At 60.6% G+C, this 18,865-nt stretch overlaps 2 protein-coding genes across 11 annotated transcripts in view; both read left to right on the top strand.

Annotated features, from left to right (window-relative positions):
* The first annotated feature begins 1,605 nt into the window (after positions 1–1,605).
* Positions 1,606–16,179, top strand: SLC4A9 (solute carrier family 4 member 9). The gene is given in 24 exon segments (XM_086759234.1): positions 1,606–1,865; positions 3,636–3,793; positions 4,000–4,149; positions 4,283–4,344; positions 4,421–4,578; positions 6,368–6,455; positions 6,751–6,882; positions 6,885–6,904; positions 7,535–7,651; positions 7,864–8,038; positions 8,333–8,466; positions 8,571–8,842; positions 9,463–9,518; positions 9,615–9,727; positions 9,729–9,777; positions 9,918–10,031; positions 10,677–10,838; positions 11,025–11,197; positions 11,448–11,520; positions 13,772–13,840; positions 14,656–14,821; positions 15,066–15,223; positions 15,550–15,738; positions 16,123–16,179. Coding segments are annotated over 24 exon segments (3,105 nt in total).
* Positions 16,180–16,285: 106 nt separating this feature from the next.
* Positions 16,286–18,865, top strand: part of ANKHD1 (ankyrin repeat and KH domain containing 1) — a 123,033-nt gene continuing 120,453 nt past the window's right edge. For 4 of the 10 annotated variants that reach the window (XM_086758843.1, XM_086758848.1, XM_086758849.1 and 1 more), the window contains exon 1: positions 16,292–16,623. In XM_086758843.1, the coding sequence (XP_086614969.1) occupies positions 16,348–16,623 (276 nt within the window). In that variant the 5' untranslated portion in view covers positions 16,292–16,347. Of the gene's footprint in view, positions 16,624–18,865 lie in introns of all 10 variants that reach the window. The other 6 variants (XM_086758842.1, XM_086758844.1, XM_086758845.1 and 3 more) reach the window with 4 other exon arrangements.

An 18,865-nucleotide genomic window follows, 5' to 3' on the forward strand; every position in this document is an offset into this window, starting at 1 on the left:
CGTGCAGCGTTTGCCCAGTGACCTGGCACCTGGAAGAGGGAGGCACCAGCTCACGTCAGCTGCTGGGGAGGTTGTTGGCACAGAGGGCTGGCAGCGGGCAGGGAGGCGGTGCAGGCTGCGTTCCTGCCTCGGCCTCTTGCCGCCTCTGCGTGCCACAGCCTCTGCCTGCGCCTTTGCCCACCCCCCCAGGCACCCCTGCCCTCCCTGCCTGCACCCTGCTGCCAGCCCTGCACCAGCCGTGCCCCCCCAGGAAGGTTTGGGTGCCCCAAGCCCTCCCCGGCTCTCCGTGCCCACAAGTCCTGCTGCCAGGGTTCTCCCCGTGGTCCCCACCCTGGCCAAGGGCACCCCCTCCCACACCACGGCACCCGCCATGGGTACACACTGGTATGGCAGAGCGAACAGCCTGGCAGGTGCAGGCAGCGTGGCTTGGGGGGCACAGGGAGTACAGCTGGGGGGGACCAGGTGTGGCAGAGCCACAGGCCGGCTGGCCAGATAGGCCACCCCCTCAAGGTGTGGTCCCTGCCACTCTGACTCCCCTCATGCTGTGTGACCCCTCTTCACGCCATGTGACCTCAATGCCATTTGACCCCCCCACCAGATCTGGCACCAGCAACTCCTTGGCCTCAGCTCCCAGCCCATCCACAGGTACCAGCACCCCAGGGACTGGGACATGCCCACCCGCGCTCCGCCAAAACATGGCTTTGGCCGTGGTGATACCTGGCCCCACACCAGGCTGCTCCTGGGGCTGAATCCTGCCCAGGACTGGTGGCTTCCAGCACAGCCTGCCCGTGCCAGCTGGGTGTTTGTGTTGCCTGCCCGCCGTGTTTGCACTGCACACAGCCCAGCTGTTTGTTTGCGGAGAGCCAGGGGAGCTAAGCCCAGTGACGGCGGCGGGCATGCTGCAGGCAGACCAAGCTCAAGGCGCTGCTCTCCGCCAGCAGCACCGTGCTGGCCATGCCATCTCCCCGTGCCTGCCAGGGTGATGCGGCTGTGCCCGCATCCTTCCTCCCGGCTCACGCCGCAACATCCGCTCACCCACCACAGCCCACACGCCAGGATGGCCAGAGCCCTTGCCATGAGCCCTGCCACCAGGCTCTCTTGCCCCACTCTGGATTTCCTCAGCAGTGATGCATCTCTCCCCAGCACACATCTCCACATCCCCTTTCCTGGGAAAAGCTGCTGTGGGGCCACGCCGCCCCTCCTGCGGTTGGCACAAGCACGCCCAGTGCGGGCACTGATGCTGTCACCAACTACCTGATGTTGGCCTCTCCGTCCCCTCACCAAAGCCTCATGGAGGCAGGGAGGGCTTGGGGACACACTGCTCCCCTGAGAGAGTGTCCACGCAGGTCACTAGGAGGAGGCAGGGGGTCCCCTGGTCTCCGGTGAGGTGGGCGGCTGGGGGTGGCAGGAGCCGGCCAGGCTGGGACCCACAGGGCTGGCCCCGGTGTTTTGAGATCACTGGTTTGGGCTCAGCTCCCATGTATTGGTTTGTGGCCAGTTTAAACCGGTGCACAGCTTTTATAAGGTGTGGGATGAGTGGGATCCTTGCAAGTGCTGGCAGCTCTGGAGGGGACCCCACACCTGTGGCTGCTGGTGCTGGTAGCCATGCGAGCCCACGTGCCCGGGGCACCCGGTGCAGCTGTCCAGGCAGCAGATGCCTGCTCACAGTCCAGACGCAACCCTGAAGCTCTTTACCAGGCTTTCTGCTCCAGCATCTTCCCCTCCAGTATGGCCCCCACGGCCGAGAGAGCCGGTGCTGCCGTGCAGCAGGAGGAGTGGGGGGACGCCAACTGCCTGCCGCTCTTCATCCAGCTCAACCAGCTCCTCAGCACCCCAGCAGGGATGGAGTGGAGAGAGATGGCCAGGTAGGCACACCTGCAACAGCCAAGCTGCCTGGCAATGCTTTGGGAAGCCCAGCCTTAGAAAGCCCAGGTCTAATGGAGCCCAGGCATCTCCCAAGGCTGGTGGCTCCTCAGCCTCATCCCCAAAGTGGGGCTACTTGCTGCCCTCTGTCTTTGCGGTGCCCACACTGCTTCTGCCTGGCTTGGGGTGACTCATCCCACGGGAGAGGGGACAGTGTTAGGCGGGGTGCTGGCAGTGACCTTGCACAGGCGTGGTGCCCTTGCTCCTGCCTTCCCTGTCTCTCCACAGCCCCAGCGGCTCCGCCAGGGCCGGGGTGGTGCTTTGACGCTCCCCAGATCCGGCAGCCCGGCATGTCTCTTGGGGAGACCTGCGGGGGTTGGTCAGGGCAGGCTTGGCTGGCGATGATGGGGCTCAACAGAGTGGAGCCAGGGCCAGCTGGCTGCAGGTGTGGGGCAGGAGTGCGGCTGCGATGTCCCCACACCACAGCTCGTCAGAGGGACAGGGAGATGGGTTGTAGGGGTCTGGGGGCAGCGATGGGCCTACCTGGGGGGTCAGGAAGTCTGGGGGGGCACAGGCACAGCTGTGTTGGCTGTGGCTGTGTTGGCTGTCCACAGCACCCAGCCCTCTTCTCCCCGGCGCAGCTGCCTGTTGGCCAGCTCTGCTGGGGCACGCTCTCCCCGTGCAGCACGCTGAGCATCCCGCAGCCCACCCATAGGGACAAAGGGAAGCTCTGTCTGCACCCGGTATTAAAATATTTGGCAAGGTCTGAGCATTGCAAACAGCCCAAGACACTTCTGCTTTGACTCCAGCAAGTGCTGCTTGCAGGGTAGCCCCAGTCCCAGCACAGCCTGGGGATAGGCGGGGTGGGAGCAGCCCTGCGGAGAAGGACTGGGGGACACTGATGGGTGACAAATGGGATGCAAGCCAGCACTGTGCGCTCGCAGGCCAGAAAGTCAAGCATCTCCTGGGCTGCGTCACCAGCAGTGTGGTCAGCAGGGCGAGGGAGGGGGTTGTCTCCCTCTGCTCTGCTCTGGTGAGACCCCGCCCAGGGCACTGCATCCAGCTCTGGGGTCCCCAGTGCAAGATGGACATGGACCTGTGAGAGCGGGGCTAGAGGAGGCCACCAAAATCGTCCAACGGCTGGGACAGCTCTGCTATGGAGAGAGGCTGAGAAAGCCTGGAGAAGAGACAGCTCTGGGGAGACCTTATAGCAGCCTTCCCCCTAGAGGGGTCTGAGAGGAAAGATGGAGAAAGATTTCTTACCAGGGCCTGTTGTGAGAGGACAAGGGGCAACGGTTTTCAACCGGAAGAGGGCATGGTTAGGTTGGACATGGGAAAGAATGAGGGTGGTGAGATACTGGGACAGGTCTCTCAGAGAAGCTGTGGATGCCCCATCAAGGGTTCAAGGCGAGGCTGGATGGGGCTCTGAGGAGCCATCTGGTGATGTCCCTGCCCGTGACAGGGGGTCGGACTGGGTGGTCTGTGAAGGTCCCTTCCACCCCAAACCTTTCTGTGATCCCATGACTGGTGAAATCCCCCTGATCAGGAGATCAGAGCAAAATGGCGGTCAGCAGGAATGAGGACGTGACCACTGATGCTGCCCACCTGCCCCTGCTCCATGAGCCCACTGCAGCCCTCTCTGAGCCCCCTAACCCCTCCCTGCCTGTGCCAGCCCCATGCTAAGCTTAGAGATGGGTCCAGTTCCAGCTCCCATTGCCTGGCACGAGGCACAGGATTACCCTGCCGCTGACTCCACACATCTCCCCGGGCAGGTGGATAAAGTTTGAGAAGGTAGAGGATGGCGGGGAGCGCTGGAGTGCACCCCACATCCCAGTCCTCCCCCTGCACAGCCTCTTCCAGCTGAGGACATGCCTGCAGAAGGGGATGATGCTCCTGGATCTAGATGCTTCCACTTTCAAGGAAATAATAGGTATGTGGGGAATGCAGAGGTCAACTCCCGGGACGGGCTGGTGGGGGACCAGGCCACCAGGAGGTCCCCACATAAAAGCACTGGTGCATGATTGCGGGGTACCAGGGGGCTGTCTGCTGCTCCAGCAAAGCGGGCTTTTCCCTGGGCAGCCCCGCACTGGGCAGCAAACTGAGGGGACTCAGGGCTGCCCCCATCTCCGGGTGCAGACCAGGCACTTTCCAGGCAGCTGGAGGAAGCAGAGCTGGAGCCTGAGCTGCGGGAGCGCCTGGCAGCCCTCCTGCTCCACCAGCCACAGCACCAGCCCACCAAATCCCTACTGCAGCTCCTGGCTGAGCTCGGCCTCTCTCCCTGCCGAGGTAGGTACGGTGCCCGGCCATGGGTGGTGACACAGCTGTCCCACCAGGCATCCCTCTGTTGTCACTGGCCTGGGGCAGTACCCATGCTGGCTGTTTGCTTGCACACATATTTTGCTGCTTGCTCCCTTTGCAGGCAAGGCCAAAAGCCAGTCTGAGCCTGGAGCCCAGCTCTCCGAAACGCCCCTGATGGAGCAGGTAAGGCAGGCTGGAGATGGGCTGAGAGCGGCTGCTGCATCCCAAGCACCTGCTTGCTGCATCCCTTTCCTTTCAGCTGAGCAACCAATTTAAAAAGAAGGTCCCAGCGGGAGCTGAAGCAGCCCACGTTGCCATTGGTGAAGTTGAATTCCTGGAGAAGCCCTTTGCTGCCTTCATCCGCCTCAGGTGCGGGGTAGCCCTCAGCTCGCTGGCCGAAGTTGCTCTCCCCAGCAGGTAAAACAGAGCATGGCTGATAGCCCTGTGCTCCCCTTCGCGCCTGTCTCCCTGCTCTCTCCCACACAGGAGAAGGCTTCGTTTGATGAAAGTGAAGGGTATGACACCCAATGCACATGCGGTCCCAGAACCTCGTCTCACTGCTTCCCCTCCTGCTTTTCCCAGCTTCGCAGGAGCATCCCAGGACAAGCCGAGAGTGGAGCATCTATTGGGTTATCCCCTGGGTTATCCCCACCTGGCCTCTGCATTCACTCTTCTTTTTAGGAGGGTCTGGATGCTTTCCGCGTGCTGCCCGGCTGGGAAGGGAATGCAGGTTTGCGGGAGCCTCTCGTCCTCCTGCTGCTGGAGATGGTCTCCTGACAGCTGGGGTGGCTCTTGCAGCACTGTTGGCGTAGGGGGCCAGAAGCAGGGCAGGAGGTCGTTCTCTGTAGTTGAGGAATGCACGGTCTGAAGCCGTAAGGGGACATGGCCAGTGTGGCCCATGAGCTGGGCACTTCCTCAGGGAGCCTGGGGAGGAGGCAGGCGGGGATCGGGGGGACATTGCCACCTCCTGGTCACTCTGCCCAGAGCACCCGTTCTCCAGGAGCTGGGTGGAGCAGGACATCCATCCACCTCCTGCTCTCTCCTTGGTGGGAGATGCGTGGCAGGTCCCGGGGGAGCTCCCCTGGGTCTCGAGGGGCTCACGACAATCCCCTCCCTCGAATAGGAGCGGAAGGAGAGCTTGTCCCCGCCCATCCCCTTGTCCATGGTGCCATCCCCTTTGCTGGCCACCCTGGGCTGTCCCGCAGGCATAGCCACCATCTCGGGGCTATCTCCCACCCAAGTCCGTCTATAGGATCTTAAGGTTGTCGCATTGTCTTGTCATGAGGATGCCTGGGTGAAAGCAATTCCAGGTGGCTCCCGTCCCCTTGGAGCCAGCTCCAGGAGGCCTCCAGCACTGCTGCCCCACGTCAGGACTGCAGCAGGTTCTGTCGAGCCATTTTTAGCCCCACTCGCACTGTTGGAGGAGTTTCCCTGCCCCCTCTCTGGAGGTTTGCTCAGGGTACAATCACTGGAACTGCTCTGCAGCCCCGGTGTACTGGGACTGTGACCATTTTTACCAGCTTTGGTAAAGGAGCGGAGGGCTTGCTTAAATATTTGGATGGGCTGTCCCTCTGGAGACCTTATTATTTTGCAGCACACTCTGGTGTGTGGGATTTTAGCTGTATTTCTTCAAGGACTCTGACCCCTCTCTCCAATCTCCTTCCGCGTCTCTGTAGTCCTATCAAACCTGCTGCCCATGCAGAGGGCAAGCTCTCATTCCCAATGTTCCTACATCCTGCCTGCAGGCAACGTTCCCATGAGCATGACCCTACAGACAGCCCCAGTCAAGAACTCGACCCCCAGGACATCCCAATCCCAGACCCTGATCCTGCAGACATCCCAGAGCTCAACCCTCAGACATCCCAATCCCAGACCCTGACGCCTCAGACATCCCCAGCTGAGGCTGTCTCCTTCTCTGCCCCAAAGACCTGTCCCCCGTGCCCCCCAGCAGCCCAGGTTTCTGCAGACCCTGTGATCCAGCCGGGGTCCCAGTGTCCCTGGCTCTCCCATGGGGTTTCCATGCAGTGGGCAGCAGACACGTGTCTTGTCGTCTGCCCCTGACCCCCTGCTTAGGGTCGTCTCTCCTTAGGGTGACAGCAGCCCCCCAAACCTGCCCAGCTGCCATCCCTGCAGCACCATGTTCTCCCGGAGGAGAAGCATTGCCCGGCGAGGAGGGGGCTGCTCAGATGTGCTGTCTCGCCCACAGGTTCCTCTTCATTCTGTTGAGTTCCCACACCAAAGTGAGAGCCTGCCACGAGGTTGGCAGGGCCATGGCAACGCTGCTGACAGATGAGGTGAGCCTGGTGCAGCACCCATGGGTGGGCTAGGCCTGGGATGAGGCCTAGGCTGAGGACACCGGGACTCCTCTCCTCTGCAGGCTGCAGCAGGGGAAGCAGAGGATGGGGCGAGCCAGTGGCCTCCCTTGCCTAGGATAAGAAAACAAAGGTTTGGGGTGGGTCTGTAGGATATAGGTGCACCCCTTGCACTGAAGTGGATGGTGCCAGTTCAGTGATAGCTGCAGGTTGGGAGGAAGGCCCCAAGTAGCTGAACGCAGGGACGTGGTGGCTAAACCACAACATCTCCGTGCAGATCTTCCAAAGGGTTGCCTGGCAGGCTGAGCACCAAGAGGACCTCATTGCAGGGATGGAGGCGTTCCTGGATGAGCTGACTGTGCTTCCTCCTGGGAAAGGGGATTCCAGCGCCCGAATTCCTCTGCCGAGCTGTCTCTACCTCCACGCAGGAGGTAGGCTGGAGGGAGGGCACTCAAAGCCTTTGCCAGCTCCTCTGCAGGGTCCCAGGCGGAGACCTCTGCCTGTGACATTGAAATCTCCATCTTCACAGCAAAGCAGCCACCCAGGAGCCACCCAGGAGCCAAGCTTTGCCACTTAGGTTCTCCCAGCCAAGCCCCTCCGCAGCTCCAGCCAATGACCACAGCTCTGGTCCCCTCTGCTGTTAGTCCTGCTATCCCACTCGGGAGGGGATGGCAAAACTGCCCCGCATGCCCTTCACGCAGGAGCTCCTGGGAATGCCGGGTTTCAGCACTTGGATGTGACACTCATCCTCCCAGCATGACACCTCCTGCTCTGCCTGCTCCTCCACCAAAACCAGTCCTGCTATGGCTGGCTCCAGAGCTTGCCAGAGGAGATCATGGTTGGGTTGGAAGGGACATTTGAAGATCACTGAGTCAAACCCCCAAATCTCTCCTTCTCCTCCTGATCTTTCTCCTCCTCCTCATTGGGAGGGGATACACGAGGTCCCTCCAGCCTTGCTTGCACCCCTGTCCCCTCTCCATCCTCCCTGTCCCCTCATAGCGTCCCTGGGTCCTGAGGGCTCCAACCTGAAGCCCATTGTCTCAGGCCCTCCTCTGCCACAGGACTGCCCTGCATGTGCCAGACTGGCAGTCCCACGGCATTGGGGACACAGCAGCAGCTAGGCACAGAGCCGGCCTGGGGCCTCTGCGCTGCAGGGAGGAGCTGGAGAGGACGGGCAGGTGGGTACCTGGAAGAGCAAGGGTGGTGGGAGGTGCAGTGGGATGCTAAATTTGGGGCAGGGTGCTGGCTCTCCCCAGCACATGGGGCCAGCACATCCCAACCACTCTGAGCTGGTGTCTCCCAGGGAAGGGAGCATCCCCTGCCTTGCAGCTCTCTCAGGGGGTGATGGCTGGCTGGGGGCTCTGCTCTGAGATCTCCTTCTGTGCCCCAGGCTTTTTGGGGGGCTGCTGCGAGACATCCAGAGGAAGGCGCCATGGTATCGCAGTGACTTCTCTGATGCCCTGCACCCCCAGTGCCTCTCGGCAGTGCTCTACATCTACCTGGTGACAGTCACCAACGCCATCACCTTTGGGGGCATGCTGGGGGATGTGACCGCCAACATGCAAGTCGGTGTGGCCGCAGGGTGCCCTGCACCAACCCCACTTGGCTCAGCTCATGGATCTCCTGGGTGCTCACCTCCCACTAATGCCCCGGGAGCCAGCAGTGTTCCCGGGGTATCCAAGCATCGCCCAAATCCTGCGTCTTTCCCCAGCCTCTCTGGTTCCTGAGCGATGACCTTGTGCCCTGCAGCGCAGGGAGGTGTGGGCAGCGGCCTGCAGCTGTGTTGCTGCCAGGGACAGGCCTGGAACCCCCGTCCCTGCCACGTGCCTGGCACCTGGCACCCCTCCCCTGCATTTCAGGGGGTGCTGGAGAGCTTCGTGGGCACGGCCTTTGCTGGCTCCATCTTCTGCCTCTTTTCTGTCCAGCCCCTGACCATCCTGAGCAGCACTGGCCCCATGCTGGTCTTCGAGCGCCTCCTTTTCTCCTTCAGCCAGTAAGTAGACCGTTCTTTGGGCCACTGTCCCCTGGCCGGGGCTCAGGCCACCATCATACCAGGCGGGTGTGGTTGTTGAGGCTTTGGGTCACCTTTCCCACCAGGGACCACAGGCTGGACTACCTGGAGTTTCGCTTCTGGACTGGGGTCTGAGTGGCCTTTTTTGGGGTGGTCTTGGTGGCCACTGAGGCCAGCCATCTGGTGCAGTACTTCACGCGCTTCACCGAGGAAGGCTTCTGCACCCTTATCAGCTTGATATTCATCTACGACTCCGTGAAGAAGATGCTGAGCCTGGCAGACACCTACCCCATCAACTGGCAGTACCGGCTGGACAACATCACCTCCTACAGCTGCATCTGCAACTTGTCAAGCCCCAGTGAGGCCCAGGCTGCTGTGGGGCTGGTGGGGAGCAAAGGGCTGCCACCCTGGGACCCCACTGGGACCCTGCCTCCCAGCTAGATGGGAGAGGAGATTGCTCAGTCCCAGCCTGCCTGACTGCATCAGCACCGTCCTCTCTCCTCCATGCCGTCTGTTCATCCATCCCCTGGTGCCTGGCCAGGGCCAGAAGCAAGGAGAGCTTTGGTTCTGCTCCTGTGCCTCCGGGATGGGGGACACCAGGGCATGTGGGCACCTGGGTGGGTTTGTGCTGCCGTTTCTGTCCTGTTCTTCTTCCTGGAGCCTGAAGATGTGTTCACACTGACCCTGCAAATGGGACCCACATCATGTGCTGAAAGCAGTGCTGGGCACAGCCTGGGGCCTATGGTGCCTCTGAGTGGCTGGTGCTTCAGCCCAGCCCTTCACAGGGGCGTCCCTTCTTGAGGGCTCCCTGGGCATTAGCCAGTACCAGGGCCTCAGGAGTCCCATGAGGCCCCATCTAGCACCCTGAGCCCTTGGGGAAAGCCTGAGGAGCCGCCCCAATGGCAGTGCGGTCCCAGTCATCCCTGATGGAGCATCTCCATGGTGCTGACACCCTGACCCCCTCCCATCCCCTTGCAGGTCACAGCTCTGCAGGGAACGACACACTGCTCCCCTTGTCCCTGGCCCCCCAGCAGGTACAGCCCCTGCCCCTGGGCGAGTGGGTGAGGGGCTGGGGTGGGCCTGAGGTATTTGTGCGTGACACCTCCTTGCCGCCTGCCCTGTCCCCACAGCTGTCTGCTGCTCCAGCCAGGCTGAGCAGGACCCAGTGCCCAGGTTGAGGTGGGCACCTCCAGGGGACCAGCTGCCAGTATGTGCCTGACATCACCCTCATCTCCTTCCTGTTCTTGCACAGCACTCAAGCGCTTCAGGAGCAGCCACTACTTCCCTGCAGGGGTGAGCATTCTTTGGCCACCCAGGTGGCATGGCCATTCATCCCGGCAGCATGCGGACGGCTCCGGGTGCTGTGACCGGGGGACACTCCTGGGGACACTCCCTGCCCCAGCCAGCCCAGGCCAAGCCCTCTCCATCTGCAGGTGCGGAAGCTGATGAGCGACTTCGCTGTTATCTTGGCCATCCTTGCCTCCTGCACCGCCGACACCGCCCTGGGCCTGGAGACCCCCAAGCTCCTCGTCCCCAGCAAGCTGAAGGTGCTGCTGCGGTGGGCACAGCACTGTCAGGGAGTGGGTCTGTGCCCCCTACAGTAGCCATCCTGCCATGCTGCTGCTGTCCTTCCCACCACCAGGTCCAGCCCTACAGGGACGGGAGCTGCACCCCGACAAACAAGAAGGGGTTGAAATGCAGCTGATCTCACGTTCTGTAAACAACCTGGCCCAGTCCTGGACTAACAACGCCATGGTGCAGCTAACAACGCCATGGTGCAGCTCATGCTGGAGTGAGAGCCACAAGCTCAAGTCCGGACTTGGGCTCCCCACCCTGGGTGTGGAGCAGGGCTGGCTGCACCTCAGAGCAGCCCATGCTTGCTGCCACCTCCTTGGCCTTGCCGTCGTTAACGCCCAGTGCCACCTCTTCCACCCACTCCCAGGGGCACATGCCCAGTTCCTGGCTTGTGGTGCCCAGGAGCATCCCCCTGCTCCGCCACAGCTGGAGTGTCCTTGTGGGGGCTGGTGGAGCATGCCCAGGATGAGAGAGGATGCTCTTCCTCTCCCCACGTGGAGCAGCCCTGGGTGCCCACAGGGCTCTGGCCTGGGCACCCAGGGCTGGTCCTGTCACCCAGCTGCACTGCAGACCCCACAGGCGGGTGATGGCTGCCATGATACTTCTGCTCTCTGCAGCCCACGAACCCAGTGTGGGGTTGGATCGTCTTCCCCTTTGGAGCCAACCCATGGTGGATCTGCCTGGTGTCCGCAGTGCCTGCCGTCCTCATCACCATCCTCATTTTCATGGACCAGCAGATCACAGCCGTCATCCTTAACCGCAGGGAGTACAAGCTGCAGGTGAGTGAGGGACAGGGGACAGACAAGATCTGGGCAACAGGGAGGATCCAGGTCCTGGCTGCACCCCACAGGCCAGTGGGGCAGCCAGGGGAAGGGCAGGACTCCGAACTGGCCAGCAAGGTGGGTAGACACCACTGCTGCCAAGGACATGGCTTACCCCCAGCTCCACTGCCTCACCCGTTGCAGAAAGGAGCAGGCTTTCACCTGGACCTCCTATGTGTATCCCTCCTGATGGCTGTCACCTCTGCCACCGGCCTCCCCTGGTACGTCTCGGCCACTGTCACCTCCTTGGCACATATGGAGAGCCTGAGGAAGGAGAGTGCAACCTCAGGAGAGCACCCCGAGTTCCTGGGCATCAGGTAAGTAACAAGCCCAGACCCCCCTCTGGGGGACCCCTGCCCGTGGCTGCGGAGCCAGGGGACAGGGACATGCCCACGCTGGCTGGCTGACCCAACTGTGAGGCTGTTTGTGTCTCCCTGGGCATGCCACCGGTCTCCGTGGCCATCAAAGCTGAAAAAAGCAGAGACCCTGGGGGCCGGGAGGGCAGATGGGGGCTGCAGGTCCCAAGGGACCCCAGGACACCTGTGACACCGACACCACCACCTGCAGGGAGCAGAGGCTGACCGGCCTGGCTGTCTTCGTCCTGACAGGGCTCTCTGTCTTCATGGCACCTGTTCTCAAGGTAGGGAGCCTAGCTGCTGGATTTGGCCTCTTTTCCAAGGTGTGGGGGTGGCGGTACCCTGCAAGGCTGAGGGGTTTGTTACTCCGCCATGTCTCATCCTATCACGGTTGGCAGGTAGGGAGCTGTGCGCTGTGTGGGAAGGGGCTGGGCAAAGGCTTGAGCGCCACAGGCCGGCTGGCACACCAGCACACTGCTGCCCCATCTCAGCTTTCCAGCCTCCCCCTGGGCATCAGGGTCCCCTGCGGTCCCCAAACCCACGCCACCACTACTGTCCACATCGGCACACGAGGGACTGAGCCTCGCTGGTGTTGGCTCTCACCTGCCACTGCTACCACATTAGCCAGAGCCCCCCGCAGTGTGCCCTGGCCACATCCGGACTGTGGGGGCAGGCAGGAGAACCCTTTTCCACCTCTGTCCTCACCCCTGAGGACGGCCTTGTAAAGCCTTTGATACCATCCCCCGCAACATTCTTACTTCCAAATTGTAAAGTTATGGGATTGACAGATCAGGAGTTGGCTGGATGGCCACCTCCGAAGAGTTACAGTTAGCAGCTCGCTGTGCAAGTGGAGTGGTGTCCCTCAAGGGTCCCTACTGGGATCAACACTATTTAACACCTTCATAAGCGACATAGATAGCGGGACAGAGTGTACCCTCAGCGCATTTGCAGATGACACTGAGCTGAGTGGTACGGTTGATGCTCCTGAGGGAGGGGATGCCATCCAGAGGGACCTTGAAGGACATGGGCCTGTGTGGTCCTCATGAGGTCCAACAAGGCCAGGAGCAAGGTGCTGCAGCTGGGTAGGTGCAACCCCCAGTATCACTAGGGACTGGGGTGTGAACGAATTGAGAGCAGCCCTGCAGAGGAGGACTGAGGGATACTCGTGGCTGACAAATGGGATGCAAGCCAGCACTGTGTCAGGCCAAGCAGGCCACTGTATCCAGCTCTGGGGTCCCCAGTGCAAGACGGACATGGACCTGTGAAAGCAGGGCTGAAGGAGGCCACTGAAATCGTCCAACGACTAGGACAGCTCTGCTATGGAGAGAGGCTGAGAGGGCTGGGGCTGTTCAGCCTGGAGAAGAGGAGGCTCCGGGGAGACCTTAGAGTGGCCTTCCAGTGCATAAAGGGGCTGATAGGAAAGATGGAGAGAGGCTTTTTTAGCAGGGCCTATTGTGACAGGACAAGGAGCAATGGTTTTAAACTGAAAGAGGGCATGGTTAGGTTGGACATGGGAAAGAAATGTGTGAGACACTGGGACAGGTCACCCGGAAAAGGTGGTGGATGCCCCATCACTGGAAGAGTTTAAGGCCAGGTTGGACAGGGCTCTGAGCAACCTGATCTGGTGAAGACGTCCCTGCCCGCGGCGGGGGGTTGGACTGGGTGGTCTGTGAAGGTCCCTTCCAACACAGACCCTTCTGCGATTCTGTTGTGGAGAAACCAGAGACCCGGCCTGCCTGGTCCTCCCTCTTTGCGGCAGGTGGCCAGATACAGGGCGCTGAGGGGTGTCTGTGGGCTTTGGGAGCCTCCTCAGCCCCAGGATGCATCTGGCTTGGTCCTTCATGCAAGGACTCATCTCTTCTTATAATCCCCCTCACCACACCTGCAGCAGTGCCAGGACTAGCAGTTACCTCCCACTTCAGGCGTGCAGATCAATGCTTCCCTCAAACGGCCCTTGCGCGATGCCGGGGAAGCCAACCCAGCCCCGGGCAGTCCTTTTGTCCCTGCTGGAATGCATGGGGAGCAGAAAGTGACCCCCACCTCCCTCCTTGCCTGTCTGGGCTTGGGAGAAAACCAAACCACACTGAGCAACACAGAGGGCAGGAGCCTGTTTCCGGTTGCAGAGGAGGAGGTAAAAGGAAAGCAGTGTGCTGCAGAGGCAGGACCCACCTGGCATTTATAGATTCTGAGACATAAGCCGTATCTCCAAGTGGCTTGGCATCATATTCTCCATCTCCAGCCTGGATTGCTCCCACCATGTGCTGGAAAACAGGGAAGGGAATTTGGTGCACATTTCCCCTCTCTGAAGACTGTGTTGTCCTTGCACAAGCAGCTTAGCTAGGAGCACATCCAGGCTTTAAAGTCCTCGAAGCTGCAAGATAAGCAAAAGCCATGAAATTAAGCCAGGCTGTTGGAAATGAAGGAAGCAAATGCTGCACCCACGTGTGCAGGGTTCTCTAGAGGAGAGGACGCTGAGTGAGCACAGCCACCTTGGGGAATCGTGCCCTGCTGACCCCTCACCCCACTGTTTTGCAGCACACCCCGATGCCAGTGCTGTACGGGGTCTTTCTGCATATGGGGGTGGTAGCACTGAACAGCATCCAGGTGAGCCGGGCCTGCACCAGGGGTGCCGGTGGGGGCTGTTTTGGGGATGAGGGGGTTTGCTAGATACCAGCTCTCACTGTGTAGCAGAGCCTGGGTTTTAGCTCTGTGTGACGTGCAGCCCAGCATGGGTCTGTCCCCTGCCAGGCCCAGGACAGGGAGGGACAGAGGGACCTTCCAGGGGCAGAGTACAGGGAGAGGGAGGTGTCTGGGATGCTGATGAGCATGAGCATCTTCTACACTGATGGATCAGGTGGTTTGGGAGCAGTGGAGGGACCAGCAGATTTTTTTTTTGTTTTGAGACTTGCTCTCAAAGCCAAAGGGACATCCCCATCTGGAGGATGAAGGCAGAGCCGGCACTTGCCTGTCCTTTGGTCCTGGCACTTGCTGTTGATGTGCCAGGTCTGTCCCTCTCCTTACAAACCCAAGGAGAAAAATCTGCCCCTTTTACCCTCTAAACAGTCCATCTTCCTTGCAATTACCCTGCTGGATGACAGGCTGGGAAACCTCCTCCCTCCCTCTGCTTGGGGAACCCAGGGTTGTGCTCTGCTGTTATCTCTCGATTAACCCTTTAACTTGAATAATTTCTAGCTGTCTGCCTGGAAAGCAGGCCCCTTGGCCTGGGGTGGTGGTGGTACCAGGACCTCTGGTCTTGCCGACAAACTCACCCACCTAGGAATCATGCTGGCAGCCAGCGCAGACGGCAGAAGGGCCGAACAGCAAAAACGACACTGAAATCCCCTCCTGCCGGCCCCGCTCCCAACAGAGTCGCCTGAAAGCTGGAGGTGTGCAACCCACACACCATCTTCTTGCTACAGCTCACGGACCGCCTGCTCCTGATGCCAGCCACGCACCAGCCAGACCTTGCCTACCCCCGCCATGTGCCCCTCCGCCAAGTGCACCTCTTCACTGTTATCCAGCTGCTGTGCCTGGCCTTGCTCTGGGTCCTCAAGTCCACCGTGGCCGCTGTTATTTTCCCAGTGATGGTATGACATCCCTGCTAGCAGGGCGGCCCTGCTCCTGTGCCGGGCTGAGTGCTGCCCATGTGTGCCCTCAGCATCGCTGGAGCATGAGCCCTGACAGTGCTCTGCCACCGGCCTCCACCTCCCAGCTTGGGGCTGGGTGATGTGCCAGGTCCCTGGCCCTTCATGGGAGGGGGCACAAAGGGGCTGTGACAGGAGCCTGGGGCCATGACAGCCCATGCTGACCCATGCTTCACCCTGGCCCCTGCTGCTGGCCTTGGTGGGGACACGGAGGGGGCTGGAGCACACCTTCTCCCTGCACGACCTGAGCTGGCTGGACGGCCTGCTCCCTGGCCCTGCCAAGCAGGAGGCCGAGGGCCGAGAGCCTGGGGTGCGGAGCGGGGAGGACAGCCCGGGTGCCGAGGTAGGTGATGCCCTGGGGTGCCACACTCCTTCCTAGCCGTGTCCGGAGCCAAGGTGTGAGGGCTAGGCCCGGCCCGAGCCAAGCCTGGGTGGGAGCTGGGGAGGCGCTGCCCGGCTCGTCTCCCTCACCCTTTCCCTCCAATCCTACCCGATGCAGCGCCGCGGCCCAGAGATCAACATCTCCGTCAACTAGGGCGGCAGCCGGGGCGCGGGGCGGGGCGCGCGGCCGGGCCCAGCCCGCCCCACCCCTGAACCTCGGCGCGCTACAGCGCGGAAGGGCCCGGCCGGGCCACCCCCACCTCCTCGCCAGGCCCCTCCGGCCCGCAGCGCCCCCGGGCAACCCCAGGCACCTGGGCGGCCTCTCCCCCCGCCCGCGCGTTCCTGCGCCCGGCCGGCGACGCTGACAGAGGCCACGTGGCCGCGCCACTGCCGTCACGGCGGAGGGAGCGGGCAGGGGAGCAGAGTGACGGCTCGCTCAGCCTACAGCAGCCCGCGCTTCTGGCGGGAGGGCGGGAAGTGAGGGGGCGGGCTGTTCACCTCGATAGGCAGCACCCGCCTCCAATCGCTGCTCGGGACAGTCGAGCGTGTGACGATCTCTCGCTCAGACGGAGACGTTCAGAGGCGTTCGAAGGGGAGGGGGTGGCCCAGGGCTCAGTAGGAGCCAATCGGACCGCTCCAGACGCCATGGGTTGTGAGCGATGTGCTTTTCGTCCAGTTGTAATCCGTGACTCTCGGATTCGATTTGAGTGACAGCCCGCTCGCCCCATCGGCGCCCCCAGCTCTGGCGAGGCACATGACTGATGTTCCAGAAGACCAATCAGCTCTCGGGAAGTTCAGGAAGCAAGGCCGGGGGAACGGGGCGGGGCGGCAGGCTCTAACCGCCTCGGCTTGCGCTCTCAGGGCAGCATGCTGGGAGCGGGTGACGCGACACGGAGTGGCGGGCGCTGCGCCCAATAGGGCGCCGCCATCGGCCGAGCGCGCCCAATAGGCGCGGGTGAAGCGGCGGGTGGGCGGCGCGGCGCCCGCGGCCGGGTAGGGTGTGAGAAGTTAGTGGCGCTGCTGCGGTGCCGTGAGGGGTCGGAGACGGCTGGGCTCTGCGAGCGGCGGTGGCCCCGGATCAGCGCGATGCTCACAGACGGCACCGCCGCCCCCGTCGGCGACGAGGAGATCGACTCGGTCGCTCCCCGCGCGCCGCCCGCCGCCGAGCCGCCGGCTGCGGCCGGGCCCTCCCCGCTGGGCTTGCGGGCCGTGCGCCTCTTCGGGGAGGCCGGGCCCGGCGGGCCGGGAGGCCCCGGCGCGCCCGCGGCCGGTGAGGCCGCCCTCGACTTCAAGCTGGCGGCGGCCGTGCTGCGGAGTGGGGGCGGCGGCGGCTCCGGCAGCGACGAAGATGAGGTGTCCGAGGTGAGCGATCCCACCGGCGGGCCCGGCCTTTCCTCCCCTCTGCTCCGCCGCTTCCTGACAGGCCCAGCCGGGGCCGGCACCCGCCCTCCCGCCGCCGCCAGCCGGGCGCTCGGCGCCGCCCCGACCGGACGCGGGAGTCTCGGGCCGCGCCGCATGCCCCTTCTGCTCCTGTCTGGCCCCGCGCCGGCCCGGGCCTCCCCGCCGCCATGGGCGTGAGCGGCTGCACCGGAGCCGTGGGGGCGGGGTCCCGGCGGCCCCGCACGGGCAGGGCGGCCCAGGGCCTCCCGCTGAGGCCGGGGAAGGGTGAGGGGCGGGGGGATCTCGGCACCGCCGCGCCTCTCGGCGGGCCCCGGGGAATGGGGCTGGGCGCTCCGCCTGCACCCCGCGGGGCGGCCGGGCCTCTGCTTGCCGCTGCCGGTCTGTGTGCGGAGGGTGCGGGAAGGGCCGGTCCCGGGGTGCTGCCCGCTGAGCGCCGGGAGCAGTTCCACTCTGAACCAAGTGTGGACGGAGAGGTGAGGCCCAGCGAGAACAAAGCAAAGGCTCCGGCCCCGGCGGTGCTGCCCTGGACTCGAAAGGAAGGACATGGGATTCCCAGGCTCTGCTCAGTTCCTCATATGTACATACATACATATATATGTACACACACAGATCTTTCTGCAATAGAAATATTTCTTACTCAACAAAATGGAAGAGGGTAGTGGAGGTGTCTTCCTTTGATCTTACAAACCTGCTGAGAGTTTTAAGGGAAGGGCACGGGGGAGGGACTGGAGCCTTATCCCAACCCAAATGGAGCGTTGTTGGGCCTGTAAACTTGCATCTAATACTGCTTTATGTAGCTTAGGGAGAGGAGATAAATGAAAGCTTTTATCTGTTGCTACTGCCAACTCATCCTACACTGAAGGGTGAATCTTATTCCCTTAGTTACCTCTCTTAGAAAGAAGACTTGAGGTTACAGCCACCATCGTAGCCCTTGTGTAGTCTTAGTGAAAAGCAAGAGAAAGTGGCAGGCTTGTTGCGATTCCAGTGTTTTGTATTTCTACATGCTTCTGCAGGAGGAAGAAGATGGTAGCCAAGGTGATACATACCATCTTTTCTCTAGGGGCCGGGAATGACTACTTTGGTATGTGTCCACATTTCTTCTGAAGAAATGAAAGGAGAGGAGCCTGCATTCATCCTCCCTTATCTAAATTTTTTTGCCTTCCTCTTTTGTTCAGCCCCAAAACTTGGACTGACAGATCTTATCTGAATAAAAAAATTATAAAACTGATGCAGACCCACATTTGCTCTTTACTTGTGACCACCTAACCTAAGTTAAAAATTGCATTAACAGTAGTACACTTAACTAAACTAGAAATCTAATGATCAGGCAGATGAGCACTTGCATGTGAATGTTCTCTGTGCAATTGGTATCCTGAACACATGAATATACAGGATTACGTGTTCAAGGACATACCTTTTTTGGGGAGCTGGAAAGCCTATTGTAGATAGAATGGGATGCAAGTAATTTATGAGTTTCCACTCTAGGATGTCTTTGATGTCACATTGTTAATGTATCTTTGAAGATACAAAGCTGTAGTTACAGAATCTGAAAAATGATGGGAAATGGGCTGTGTCAGAGTGTTTGTGGTTCTCTACAAGATGAGCAGAGTTCTGCTTTGAGAGCTTATCCCTTTTGAACCCACCCCATTGTTTAAAGGATGTGAAGATTGAACAGCTAAGGTGTTTACTAAGCACTCTATTGGTCTTTTGAATAATAGCAAGTATTAAGAAGGACAGGATATTACAAATAACGTGTCTAGGAGGTTGGCATTGAGGTAAAAAAAAAAAATAAAGCTTCCCAAATAGCTGTTGAAGTAAAATTACTCACTTGAAAAACCTGTGAAAACTTTCTTATTTAAAATATACAATAAGAAAAAAGTTGGAATTAAAACACCTGGATTTCCAGAATGCACGCAGAGGAGTTGGGCTAACCTTGAAGCTGAAATTGCTTGGGGAGTTCTTCTGTCTTGTGTTTCTGGTTGTGGAGAGTGACCTGGGGAAGAAGCATGGGTGGGAAGGATGTGCCTCACATCTGTGCCACCTTTCTAGGCTACGGGGTATGAGCTGACACTCTTGGATATGACCAAGAGTGATTTTTTTTTTTTTTCTTTTAATTTTTTTTTTCTTCTATATACATGAGAACTAAAGAAGCACCTGTTGTCAGTGTTATTTTTTGATAGTGATTTTTTGGGGTTGTTTTTTT

This window comes from Chlamydotis macqueenii, chromosome 14 (assembly GCF_036417535.1).
Source record: "Chlamydotis macqueenii isolate bChlMac1 chromosome 14, bChlMac1.mat, whole genome shotgun sequence".
Lineage (NCBI taxonomy): Eukaryota > Metazoa > Chordata > Aves > Otidiformes > Otididae > Chlamydotis > Chlamydotis macqueenii.